Source organism: Cupressus sempervirens, chromosome 5 (genome assembly GCF_028749045.1).
Source record: "Cupressus sempervirens isolate cs-2001-9-10 chromosome 5, ASM2874904v1, whole genome shotgun sequence".
Taxonomy (NCBI): domain Eukaryota; kingdom Viridiplantae; phylum Streptophyta; class Pinopsida; order Cupressales; family Cupressaceae; genus Cupressus; species Cupressus sempervirens.
In genome coordinates, this window is record NC_143122.1 from 1,048,349,175 (window position 1) to 1,048,363,200 (window position 14,026).

At 34.8% G+C, this 14,026-nt stretch overlaps 1 protein-coding gene across 1 annotated transcript in view; it reads right to left on the reverse strand.

Moving 5' to 3' along the window:
• Nucleotides 1-1,267: 1,267 nt before the first annotated feature.
• MEI1 (transcription coactivator) overlaps nt 1,268-14,026 on the reverse strand; it is a 91,031-nt gene continuing 78,272 nt past the window's right edge. The window contains exons 8-19 of the mRNA XM_089833430.1: nt 12,910-13,005; nt 12,306-12,738; nt 11,973-12,115; nt 11,390-11,769; nt 10,955-11,125; nt 3,359-3,649; nt 2,928-3,096; nt 2,358-2,833; nt 2,192-2,236; nt 2,001-2,089; nt 1,822-1,912; nt 1,268-1,730 (exon numbers count right to left, since the gene is read on the reverse strand). Of these exons, the coding sequence (XP_089689556.1) occupies nt 1,554-1,730; nt 1,822-1,912; nt 2,001-2,089; nt 2,192-2,236; nt 2,358-2,833; nt 2,928-3,096; nt 3,359-3,649; nt 10,955-11,125; nt 11,390-11,769; nt 11,973-12,115; nt 12,306-12,738; nt 12,910-13,005 (2,561 nt within the window). The 3' untranslated portion in view covers nt 1,268-1,553. The remainder of the gene's footprint in view (nt 1,731-1,821; nt 1,913-2,000; nt 2,090-2,191; nt 2,237-2,357; nt 2,834-2,927; nt 3,097-3,358; nt 3,650-10,954; nt 11,126-11,389; nt 11,770-11,972; nt 12,116-12,305; nt 12,739-12,909; nt 13,006-14,026) is intronic.

Below are 14,026 nucleotides of genomic sequence, written 5' to 3' on the forward strand. Positions count from 1 at the left end.
GCGAGCATGTTCTTGGTGGAGGCCTCGACAATTGTTAGATTGTTGAGCTATCTATAAAAAAGTGAGTAAAATGGATGCACAATGCTGGCCTAGTAGGGTGGTTGACAGAGAACTGGCTCGTCAAAAGATGACATGGAAGAAACAAAACGATAAATGGTTCAACAAGTGGAACATTGACTACCAAAAGCGCCCGAAAAACAATTTTGACATTAAAAAATAAGTGTCAGGATAAGTCAGATCTGTCATGTGGACAAACCAATTAGGTAGAAAAAAAGCCTATTATGTCGAATTTAATCTCACATGCGAACATGACAACAAAGAATATTTAAAAGCCGAGATCAAAGGAAAGACAAAAATCCTAATCGCTCAATTGAGATCTAGCTCCCACCATTTGAGATGTGAAACTGGTAGATGGAAGGTCCCTAAGGAAGAGTTGGAGGACAAAATTTGTAGATTTTGCAATGAGGGTGTGGTGGAAACAAAGTGACTATATGAAGGATTGTACAGCATACGAAGACATCTGCAGCCAACACAAAGAAACGTTAAAAGTGAACAACATAAAAGACCTTTTCGAAGGACCAAGACTCCTCAAGGGGAGCATATTACTTATGCAAATTCACAACAAAATACACAGGTTGGAGAAATCGCATTAGACTAACTAGGAGTTTTTGTGGGTCCTTTAGACTTATGGCCTCGTGGACATCATTGAAAATCTTTCATTCATTCATTCATTCAATGTTGAAACCATTTTCTCATTTACCAATTTACCATCGGTGCATATAAATGACAATACACTTCGATCAAGTACAGATTGATTAAACCAATATCACACTTGGAATTAATATTCAGATTTATCATGGATGATAAATTAATATAATGGTTTGATATAAACGTGTATTTACATACACAAATATACATAATGTATATTGATGTATGTGTCCACATAATCTTCAGATCATCGTATTGATGTTATCATCCACAATTATTTTAACAATGCTATCATTTCAACAGTTTGAATATAATAAGTGTAAGTTTTGTGTGTGTGCGCATCTGTGCGCATTTGTGCACGTGTGTGCGTGTGTGCGTGCACATTCAATTCTATTGTGTTTCAAACTTCTTGCCAAAAAACCTTCAATCAAATAAATGTAATTTAGCTCGCAAGAAAATATTAGCAATCCATGGCATTGGTAAGTATGACATATTTCCCACAGTAAGTCAGATTGCGATATAGCTATCAGGATTCAACTAAGCAGTTGCAGTCACGACATTAAACGGTTAGCCAAAATAGTCTATTGCAGTTATTTCGCTAAATCTAATACATCTCTACATGTCGGAACAATTTGAGTTAGGATGCCAGAGAATCAATATTGTACAAAAGTTGAACAGCAGATCAAGTCAACAGGTAGACTGTTGGACTCTTCACATTCATATATCAATTCTGCAAATATTTTACTTGGAAATCAGAACAATTACACACTTCAGTTGTCTTAAACTTTAGTTGAAAAAGAATGATAGTATACACTCGAGTGTGTTGCATACACTCAACATACAATTCAACTTTTTCTTTTAGACTTTTGCTTGCCTCCATTGTCTACGACATTCAGCAGGCGAGAAAGATCCTTGTTAATCTGCTGTCCTCTTCCCTCCTTCCGTACAGAACTCCTGGTCCGAGTTTGAATTTTTTCCATCAGCATCTTCTTTGCTGTATTTTCTACTTCGTATTCAATCACCTGCAAAAAATGCAAGTGACAAGAGGGCTAACCATGAGAAAATTAAATACACATCACACATGTGGTATAAGACCATGAAGGTAAACAAGACCTGGGATTCAGTTTGTGTTTCAAGAAAATCATCATGAGCTTTGTGAGCGACATTTTTTGAGATGTTTTGGTTGTCATCTTCATTTTCGCGCCTGAAACAAACATCTAATAAACGTCAGACCAGTGAAAAGCAGGGCAACTACTGTTAGAACATGCGAATTGGAAAGTTCCGAACCATACCTTGCTGAAAATTCCTTAGGAAGTCTGAAGGTTGTGCATGGGGGCTCTTCTCGAAATCGAGAAACTAAAGGATATTCTTGCGAAATTTTCTAAGAACCATCAAGGAAATCACTATAAAAATTGTGTCACAGTTTTCTAATGCCAAACTAAACAACAATTTTAAGTTTCGACTTTCATAAAAACAAGGATACATTCCGATTATCAACTGTTTCAGTTCGTGAGTCATTATGCAATAGCTTCATAGCAGAAACAAAACAAAATCAGTAATCAATTTTTTTAATCATTAACAGTTTTCAAATAATTTCCAGCCATGAAAGAATAGGAAAAACCATTCCCTGAATTTATTCATGTTCATACCTCAGACTGAGCAATTAAATCTTCAATTGCAGATGCTACATCAAGAGTGGTTTCAGAATCTTCAATCCTGCCAGCCCGCTGACCATGTTCATTTGTTGTTATAATATTGCTTGGACCTTTTTCTGAACATGATTCAACTGATTCCTTAACAATGTACAGCTGGTTATTGTTGTCCCTTGCAATTTTTTCACCAGTGTTATCAATCAATGAATCTTTGGTAAGATCTTGAGTACCTTTCTCTTGAATATTCATTGCTCCTTCACATGGAACATTAGAAGATTCTCCATGATCCTTGCAACCCTTCTCCATCCCTTGTGACCACAGAGTAGATTGCTCATCCCAAGGATCAGAGTTGCATCCAATGTCAATGTTTGCAGAAACTCTTTTTAAAAGGCTGTTGTTCGCATGCTGCTGTTTTCTAGCTTTCCTGCCAAACAATGTTTTTTTTGCTGATGGTGACCTTTCCCGCTTCTCTCCTGTTAACAGAAAATGAGTACAAAAAACACTCACATTCATACTCATAATGAAATTTTATTTTAAACAGTATTGAGGAGTTTCTCAAGCTGGTACCTCCAACCTCACCAATTTGACTTTGTGACCTAGGCTGGCTGTCATTTTGCCATTGGGATGGAAGCTCCCCAGATGTTAACTGAGCAGCCTGAGTTATGTTAAAAGAACAGCCATTTCCATCTGTCGGCATCTCTTTAGGACGAAACGCATGAAGAGGGAGTACTTTATTCTAATTCAGGAGTCACAGATAGTAAGTAATTGAAAAAATAAGTATAGCGTAATGCATATAAAATCTGTATACATATTATGATCCAAGAAATTTTAGTAAGATCTAAAATTTCTTCGTTCTTACATCTGAAAGCTAACATGGTACTGCCCATTTTAATGCATAAAACTGCTGCAAACAATAAATATGAGAAAGAACTTTCCACTATTACTACAATTTGTCCACCAGAAAAGCTCAGAAGTTCAATCGGAAAGGATATACATACTTGCTTAACACATTCATATATCCAATCTGCAGTAATGGCCTCAATACCCCAAGAGCATGCAGCTTCGTATTTTGGTCCACCAGCAAATAGGCATAGTAAATGTGTCACTTTCTTATTTAGCTTCCCAGTAAATTTGGCTCCCAGGATATAGCACAAATTTCGGAGTAATATCCTATCTTTCTCTTCATACTGCGAAACAGAAAAGCGCATACTCTCGAATCCAGCCAAAGGAATTTGGCATGTCATTGGCTTATATAATATGTGACTTTTTAGATCCAGCATAGACCCTTCCTTCAACCACCAAGAATGTGAAACAACGCAAATGAGCTATGGATTGAATATGTCTCCAACACTCAATTTGAATTGTCACCTATCATTAGTAAACAATGCATGAATAAAAAGGAAATAATGAACTCTAGCAGATGTTCCAAAAACCACATATGGTTGTATTTCAGACATTTAAATTTTTAACAGCACCATCAAAAGTTGAATTTCTGTTCACCTTTTATTTTAATAAACATTGCATTTCCTGTACCAAGTCATTCATTTGAATATGATCCATCATGTCGGCTAGTGTTAAGAATTTTTTCAAACGAAATAACCTATGTTGCCAGATTCGTCCCCTGCTGCCCAGATTCGGGTCCAGGTCCGCACGGGTCCGGATTTGCCCCCGGGTTCGCTGCGGGTCTGGGCAGGGTCCTTAGGTTCGACTGTGGATTCGTCCGGGTCCTTGCTGGAGCGAACCCAGACGAACCCACAGCGAACCCAGGGCTAAAAACAACTTTAAAGAGTGTATTTTTTAAATTATTTTCTTTTGTAACTCTCAAAGGAACTTAAAAAAAAATTTAAAAAACATTTCACTCATCTAATCCCTTATGTCAAGAAGGAGGACGATAATATAGCAGCATATGGGACTAGTGGAACCAGTTTGGGTTCCAATGATGAAGCTCTAGATATAGTTGCAATTGGGGATGAAGCCATTGATCTCTCATTTTATGATGATCCAATTGACCCTTGAAGGGCATTTGATACTATGATTATTGATAAACTACTAAACACTTGTCATCTATCATCATGTTTCAAACTTTATTATTTGATGAACTAGTCTTTGTTTTGCAATTTAGTAATTCAATGTATTATTTGATGAACTAGTCTATGTTTTGCAATTTAGTAATTCAATGTATAATTTTCTTTACAATCATGATGATAGATTAATGAGCGAGTATTTAATGTTTTTAGATTTAGGTAAAATCATGTTTTGAAGGGACTCAAAACCCTTTGGCATTTGGCATTGATCAATGATCAAGCAACAATTGTTCATATTGTGAAATGATTTTGTTTTGCAACTATGCATGTTTCTCTTCTGTGTGGGTGTCTATATATATATATATATATATACTCACAAACCCACCCATGAACCCAAATGGGGAAAAAAAAAAATTGCCCAAACCCACGAACCGAACCCTGAACCCGAACCCATCCCTGAACCCGAATCGGCAACTTAGGAAATAACTTCACAATTCAAGAACATGAATACTACACAAACTTCAGCTCAGGACAATTATAAAGTCTACATTGTGTGAGTTGGAATGCTGGTAATCATGATTTCTTCGTAATTATGTTTGACTCTATTGTTAGACTACTAATAATTTTATACAGTAGTTTCTGACATAAATTGTGTATTTTTAGCATCAACATTTCACATCACACTCCATGATCCATGATTAGGATGTGAGTGCAGATGTAATATATTATATAACAAGATGTAAGTAGTGCGGAATTGTAAGAAATATGCATCATGTAATAACCCTTTCCTAGAACACAAGCTTACGGACACCTGATATGGTACTACCAGGTCATGGCTATACATTAAATATACAGAGCTATACATTAAATTTACACTGCCAAGCTAGGAAAATGTTGCCAGATATAATTTAGTGATTTTGAAATCAAACAGGGCATTAAATCAGCTTTTTTGAATTTTTCACTAAACTGTTACCAGAGTCATTTTTTAGCACTTTTTAATGGTTTAAGATGTCATTTGAAACTTAACTTTGACAATGAGTTGGGTCTTAAAAGGTTTCACAGTTTTATAGATTGTGATATTTCAGTGTTATTCATTGTTAATGTTTGATAGCTTCTGTCGGATAACCATATATATAATTGTATGAGATATAATTGAGATATAAATATATGAGAGAAATTTATTTATATATATATAATCTGATTAACAAATAGACATGTCCATTCATGGCTTATACTCAATGTAAAATATAAATATAAGTAATTGTTGCATTTGAAAAATACATACCAAATATAATGGCAGTACTTAGTACATTTGCAGCAGATCCCGGAAACCAACATGGTATCAGAGCCAAACTGCAAATGTAAACAAGTGTTTGAATAATGGAAGCTTGCAAACAGGGTATGCAATTAGGTCAAAACAGAGAGGACAATGGAGAAACTTGCTGGAATTTTTAGAAATCTCTGCAATGACCAACATCACACGCAGTTTTTTTTTTTTTTTTTTTTTGTTTAAACATTGCACTAACCAAGTCTAGTACAAAATGTTGAAGAATGCAGAGTGCACAAAGGAAGTATGATTGCCAACTAAAATGAATTCTGATTGCACGATTACAATCTGAAACTTTCAAAAATTGGAGAAGACAAGAAGACGGAATAAATTTGGAACTCCTGTGGCATGCATCCTGTAATCTGATCCTTGTCTTTATGCTTGCAAAATAGATGACCATTGTTACTTCTTTCAGAGACAAATGCTTGCGATTACCCGTCCTGGCAAAGCTGTGAGAGAGACTCAAATGTTGTTAGTCTTAATATGGAGAATAGGAGCGAATACATGAAAGAGCTGTACGTAAAATGCAAAAAGTCCATCGACCAAGGCAGGGCCATATCAACACAATCAATTAGGGAAGAGTAAATGAAAAACAAATTGGCATGAAGATGGACAGATTAAATCCACAGACGGCACAATGACTGAGCACAAGAAGTCGATGCCAGATACTACTTACGGAGATTCACTCATGTTGAATTGAATCAAACAGGAGGATACCAGATTATTCTTTTTATACATACAGATCTCACTCAAAATGATCAGAGAACGGGGGAGAGGAAATCAGTAATACCATTCGGCAATAGTAAGACTTGGAGATTTGACAGTCAATGTTGAATTGACAATGACATGAATTTCAGATTGTAGAAGCAACAACGACAATAACACTAACCTTTAATACCAGTAGCAATAAGAACAAATGGATCTATACCTCTACACATTAATTACCTTGATATCAGTCAACATTCAGTAGAGGACTACAAACCATTTTGCCCCAGATCTGTTGCATGATAATACAGGAAAGATAACAGATCACAGGAAAAAGGATGTTATTGAAATTAGTTACAAGATATTGAAACTGCTGACAATAAAGGAGATCATGATTCCTATGGGTAATCAGAGTTCATATGAAGGATAACACAGTTTGTAATAAAATTATAATATAATAAGATGGCCACCAAGGTACATGTGGGTAGAGAAAGGTAAGTGTAAAGGTATGAGTTCATTTCATTAATACTGATTTCTATACATTCAATATATATTAGATATTATAATCAAATATATATATACAATTATTTTGATATATTTGTCAATTCAAAGGGATAATGTTTAATAAATATCTAATAAACATAAAATGCATATATACGTAGAAATATCCTTTAATTTAATAATTTGACATTATTAAATCAAAGAGGATTAGTAGATGTGCAACAAGATAGTAATTTAATATCTTATGAATAGAAGTGAATATAAATTAAAGTATATCTTTAAATTAGATATTTATCTATATCGCATTCGAATGATCTCATATTATTATGCAAAATTATTTATTATCCTTGACTATTTTATTTAACTAATCAATGAAGTCTCTCTATTATCCGTATTTTTGTATCTACTATAAGAGCCATGTGCCTTGATCTTTTCCTTTGAGAATGTTATTTCAAGAAGGAGATTGGGATTCAAAGGGAGCCTAACATTTCATTAGAGGCAACCTTGAAAGAGTGGGAGCAAATAGAGGATGTGATTCAGTCAAATTTTGGTAATCTCAGTCATATTGATTCAGAAGGAGTAAACCATGTTGAAGTGAATTCTCAAGTGATCATTGAATTGTAGTAGTCAATAGGAATGTGACATGAATATACCTAGTGACTATGTGATTTTTATGGGCCTACCCCCGGTGTACATCATGAGGAAGTGACGACTTCCAAATAATGTCACTTGTATTTGCAGAAGTTATTGAAAGGTGATGTCCTTACAGTAACTTAATTTTTTATTATGACGGATATCTTACGATGTCTATGCAAATCATGATAGATTATATTTTGCATAATGGATGTTTATAAGATAAGCATTATCAAAATTTGTGTGCCCATACCTTATAAACATTTTTTTTAGTACATGGTGAATGCATATTGATATTCTACAAGGCCATTACACAGAGCACTTGGTGAATATCATACGTCTTGATGTTCTGGAAGGCCATTACTCACAAAGTACTTGGTGAATATCACGCGATTTGATGTTCTAGAAGGCCATTACTCACAGTATTTGGTGAATATCTTGCATCTCAACATTCTAGAAGGCCATTACTCAGAGTATTTGGTGAATATCATTCATATCATGGGAGGCTAATGCTCATGATATCAAATGTTGTATCAAATATTTTTGAGTAATTGGTGAATAGCATGGAAGGAAACGAGGATGGTTGTCAGCAGTCAAGTTGGTATTCATTGAATGAACAACATAAGTCCCTTTTAGCTAACCAGCATATCACGTCATAAAACTGAGTAATAGTCCACGATAAGAAGGAATCTTGAGGTTGTCTCCTTGATCACATAATTCATCGACATTGCCCAACATATGAGCATCCTTATTCTAAAGAGTTTCATATTTGGTGTTTCATCTCAAAATAAACTATCCAATTTTGAAATTTGTAGCAAAACAAAACTCACATCAATAGGACCTCTATCATCCAAATCAATTAGACAACATGATATTTCCTCTACCTTCCTTGTGAGCAAACGAAGATCATATTGCTCAAAGACAAGGTGATTGAGGCATTTGTAAGCTAATTTACCTCTTCGTCATCTAGGTGGCCTCAAAAAAATTCTGCTTGCACTTACAATTGGATGAACTCCAAATATTCACTCCTTGGTCCAAAATCAATAGAAATGATCTTGTGGAAAGTTGGGAGGGTGTTTTTTTCACTGGAGGAGCAAAAAAAAACAATCAAAATGAAAGTAGAATGAGTTTTTTTTGCATCCCAGGCATAAATTCTTCTATTGCCAAGTACTCAGCAAAAGCTTAACGGTTTTTTGCCAAAACTTGGTGATGACTTTACAAAAAAACTCATGAGCTTTTGTGGCGAGTTAATAGCATAAATACTTTTCAAAATCTCACAACTTTCTCAATCCTTTGCAAGTACCTCACCTATTATTGAAACATCAAAAAAAATTCATATTGCATGCTTTGCATACATAGTGATAAATTTTAAAGAGATAAATTGAAACATCATAGAATAAAATCTAATTTATCATTACTCTACATCAAAAAATTTATTCCGTTTTAATTTTTTGCTTTTTATTTTTGTAAAGGAGTGTAAAAAATGAGCCAAAAGATATATATATTAATATATACATATATATATATATATATATATATATATATATATATATATATATATATATATATACACGCACACACACACATACATACCTAGAGAAGGAAAAGTTCATCGACCTCAAGACTAGTTAAAGTCACAAGGGTTAACCTACCCCTTGCCGCACTTCACTCAACTAATGCTCTGGTGAGCTAAGGGGTCAAGACAACTAAATGGCAACGAGATAAAATGTACCAAAGCACAAAACACAAAGAATTCAGAATAACTACTAACTGCTAACACAAAATAATATTTTAATTACAAAAAACAAAAGCACACTAAATAGATAAATGTTGAAACCCACGAACTCATTGCCTAAGACTTACTAATGAAGTGTGCTCCCTTTAATACCACAAACTCATAACAAAAACAAAGAAGTAGCAGCAATTTGTGAGAACAAAATATGGGCTTATTATCGCCGCAAATGCGGAGTTACAGAATTTTCAAATACAATATGCAAACCCACATGGTTGCCTTCTGTACAATTATTTGCAAGACAGGCTTGGGAATTATCACCCAGAGTTGTCCTAGACAATCTACAAGCCTTGCTTATATAGGCAATTTTATGCCATCCAAAAAGTTTCTACATATCAAACCCTAACCCTTGAGGCCAACCAACCCTAAAAATACATATAGAGTCGGCCCACTACACTTTTGACATTTATTTTGGAAATTTACGTTGGCCAAACTTCGGAAGACCATAACTTGTGAACCGTTGCTCCCATTGGCTATTATAACCCATTCCAAAATCCTCAACTTTTGATCTACAAAGCTTGACTCACGCAAGCTCCAATAAACCCCATTTCAGAGCCCATCTGGGGTCTCTAAGGCCTTCAAAACTGAGCCTGACGATTTTTTACCAAAATTGCACACCAAGAATCTGCAATAACTTTACGAATACTCATAATATAGTACTGAGCCTCAACTAGCAAGCTGATATATCCAAGATGAACATCCACCTCTGAAATTAGAACATTCTGAGCTCATATGACTGACTTACTAAGTAGCAAGGAAACAACTCTACACTGAGACAACACTTATTCAAGAAACAAAAAGGAAATATTTATGGGTGATGCAAGATTGCTCTTACACCCAGGATGCTCCTGCATCACTTATGCGCAAATCAAGGACAACAATGCAGGTACAAGACGACAGTGAAGCACACATACATCCCATATAGACAAAGTACAGAGCAGCACGGAAATCGAAAAAACTAACATAAATAATCAAAATGACAAACTAGGAATAAACTATTTACAGAATACCAAAAATACAGCTAGACTAAAAATATAATAGAAATGCAAGGATGAAGTGCAAGAAGACTTGCAACCGAGAAAAAAGATGATGGAATCCCAGAGAATAGCATGGTGTTTCATATAACATGTATAGGGTAAATAGTCTGGGTTCTATTTTAAAAGGAAGCAATAATTTTTTAACATATTGCCAATTACAGATTTTTGTAATTTCTCAATTTTTTCTGATGTGCAACTGAAATCTGTCATAAATATTTGACTAGCAATTTTGTTAATATTGGGAGAGTCAACCCACAGTCTTCTTTTATCTAGATAATTTATGGTTGTCCACTTACGACACATATTGTTGTCTATTACCAAGCATTTACTGTGGTTATCCGGTTATCACATTACAACACTGTAAGGAGAAGCCACTTAATATTGCAAATGAGGATCATGGGGATCAAATAAGAGCTTCATAATAAACCTGCAAATGGCTTTGGACTCAACTGTATGAAAGGCTACCAAAAAGAGTAATGTGACATTAGCTGTGATCATTGTCCACATGAATAATTATCTAAATAATATATCCCATGTTAAATTGCCACTTAATAGTAAATTTATTAATGGCATACCTCCAAGCAATATCTAATCCAATGACTTGAAACGAATGTGGCATGAGGACTGCAGCTGACAGTATCAGCCACTGATCCATGGCGCTCAATAATATAATCAACCTTCTTATTCAAGGCATCTTCCACAAGAAATCCTCCTCCTTCATGAACCCATGCAACAATCTCATTTTTCTGCACACAAATACAACACATTCCAATAACAACAGAAGTAGGTAAAAACCATTCTCCCAAGTGCCTGATGCATCCCACAAAAAGCTAATTCAATTGTTCTTTAATTGAAACCAAAAGAACAAAATTAAGTGAGCCTCAAATTACTGCCAGAGGACACCAGTTTGCAGTTTTTGAATACGTCTGTAGAAATTTAGAAACTAATGGCTTCGATAATTGCTGCACACCTAAAAATTAAGTTTTCAATTAGCAATATTGCATTCTTACCAAAATCTCTGGAAAAGTCTTTGAAAACCCAAATCTGTATCCTTTAAAGACGTTAGACTTATTTGGCACAGAACTATTTAGAGTTTGAACCGCAGTGCAAACAGATTCTGATTGATTTGAAAGCTTTATCTCATCAATCTTCTCTTGTAAAACAGGTTTCTGCCCAGACAAATTTTCAGATTGGAAATTTGATTCCAAAGAGGCCTTCTTTGCATTAAGAAACTCATTACTGCATGCTTCCCATGATTCATTTTCAAGAAGATTTATCTTCTCACTAAAAACAAAACCAGATTTGGAGTTGTCCAAGGGAGCTATACAGTTCTGCTCTTGAGAACTCAAATTAGAACCGGCTAATTTTGGTCTTTTATGAGATTCAATGCCTGATTCAAAAATCGATTAAGTTAATAGTTGACAAAGTATCTTCTAGACAAGTAAATATACTGTTATCCTCGACCATTATGTTCAATTTAAAGAAATGGAACTGATAACCTGATATAATAGAGTAACATTTTCATAGAACATATCCATGCCAATCAGTCTAACAAATTTTAATAAAAATATCATTTTTTGTCCTATAATATACCATGAAAGAAAATCTTTTCAGCAAAGATGTGCTTTTCACTAACATCAACTTCTCGTCTACTTCGAGTGCAATCCTCGAGCCATAGAGGGTTCACCGCATTGACAATACCCCACATTGTGAGCTTTCTTATCTCTTTCATTTCACTGTCTATTATCAACAAACAATGTTTAGAAAATACAAACTTCATTCCTTACTGCAGTTGAAACTAAAAATGTACTAATTACCTTGTAGGTTTGCTATTAAATAAATATCAAGCATGTTAAGACAATGCAAGTTCAGTTTTGAGTTACGATAAACAGAAGACAAATATCAAACACATAGCCATTTGCTTACATCTCTGATGGTCTTCCAACTATTATATGGGTCAGTTTCTCATTAAATGACATATATCTAGAGCCACCTCCACTCCAAACCATCCGAACTAGCTTCCGCATTTCAACATGGTCAAATCCTACAAGCAAAATCCTACAGTTTTCCAGGTAAAGGTCATTATCCTCCTGTTGAGAGCCACCGTAAATGTGTCCAGTACTTTCTGATATATATTCAGCTGATAAATTCACTGTCTCTGAATTTTCTTTTGCTAGTGCTGGAGTAATTAGAGGGGCTGAAGATAATGGTTGGGATAGAGAGCTTTGTGCAGTAGCTGGAACAGGCATAGATAAAACCTCTTTCTCTTCTTTATACTGCTTCCTTGAAAGGTTATCAACAGGAAGAGTTGAAGTCACACTTCCAGATATCACCGGATATAAGTCTTCATCAAGACATGCTACAAATAACAGAACATTAAAGATAATGATAAGCATTTGGTTAGCTTGACAGAGATCCTTACAGAAAGAAAGAAAGAAACGAAAGAATAAGCAAAAATCAAACCCACTTTAGGGCTGACATGTTATACAAAAGAATGAACAAAAATTTAAGTGGCACTATTCAAAATTACCTTTGGCGGAAATAGATTGGTGAACCCACTTTGGGTTTAGTAGCTTTACATGGCCCCACCTTCTAGCAACCTTATATTTTGGTCCTTCTGCTATGTGTAAAGAAGTTAAGTCGTGCACAATATACAAGTGTTTTGCGCATTAGTTGTTCATGTTATTCAAATAGAACAAATTCCAGCATTACTTGTTCGTGCTATTCAAATAGAACAAATTCCAGCAATGTCCGTAAATAACGGAAAAACTACACACCTAAGTGTAGAAGTATCAATACACCTACTGAGCCTGTGGTAAATAAAATGATACTCAACTGATTACATGCAAACCAACCAGATAGATATTACTTCCTGTTACATCCAATCTTTTAAACTTTTCCACTCAGTTATGATTTATAATAAATTTCGAACTGAGCTTTAAATGGACTTACCTTATAGGGCATTGAATTGCTTTTTATCCTTATATAGGCATTACTGACCATAGGTTATGTGCACATATGACTAGAGTGACCTCTCAATGATGAATCTTGTTTCCAAAGAGGTGGAGTTTTTCTAAACAAAAAGTATAAAAACAAAAGCAATGTACTTAGAAAGATGATCAAAATTTCCATCTACAAGAAACGTGGGGGCAATGTTCTTGGAATCATAAATCCTTACATTCCAAGGCAAGAAGCTCAAAGCTACTAAGGTGAGCATATTGCGCCTTGATATGTTTTGTCAAAAGATGAATTTACTGCCATCTAAAAGGGTTGCAATGACTATCAAAGAAGGGTATTTACAAGTGATTTGGCGGCCCAAAGTTCTTTTGCAGTCCATTCATGAGTGAGTAGACTTTAATAGCATGCCAATACTAGAAAACCAAAACATGTGATCATCAAGGTTGCACGGGTACGTGGGTACGGGAACGGGGACGGGTACGGGTACGCATATTTTTCAAAATAGGGGACGGGGGTACGTGTGTATGCCTATTTTTTCTATATTATTAATATTTTATAGAAAATATAAAAATCAAAATATATGTCATGAGTCATGACATTGAGCATTCAAAACAAGAAATTTGAAATACATATATATGCTATTGCTGAATGTTTAATGTTTTAAGTATTTTTCATAATAGGGGACGGAG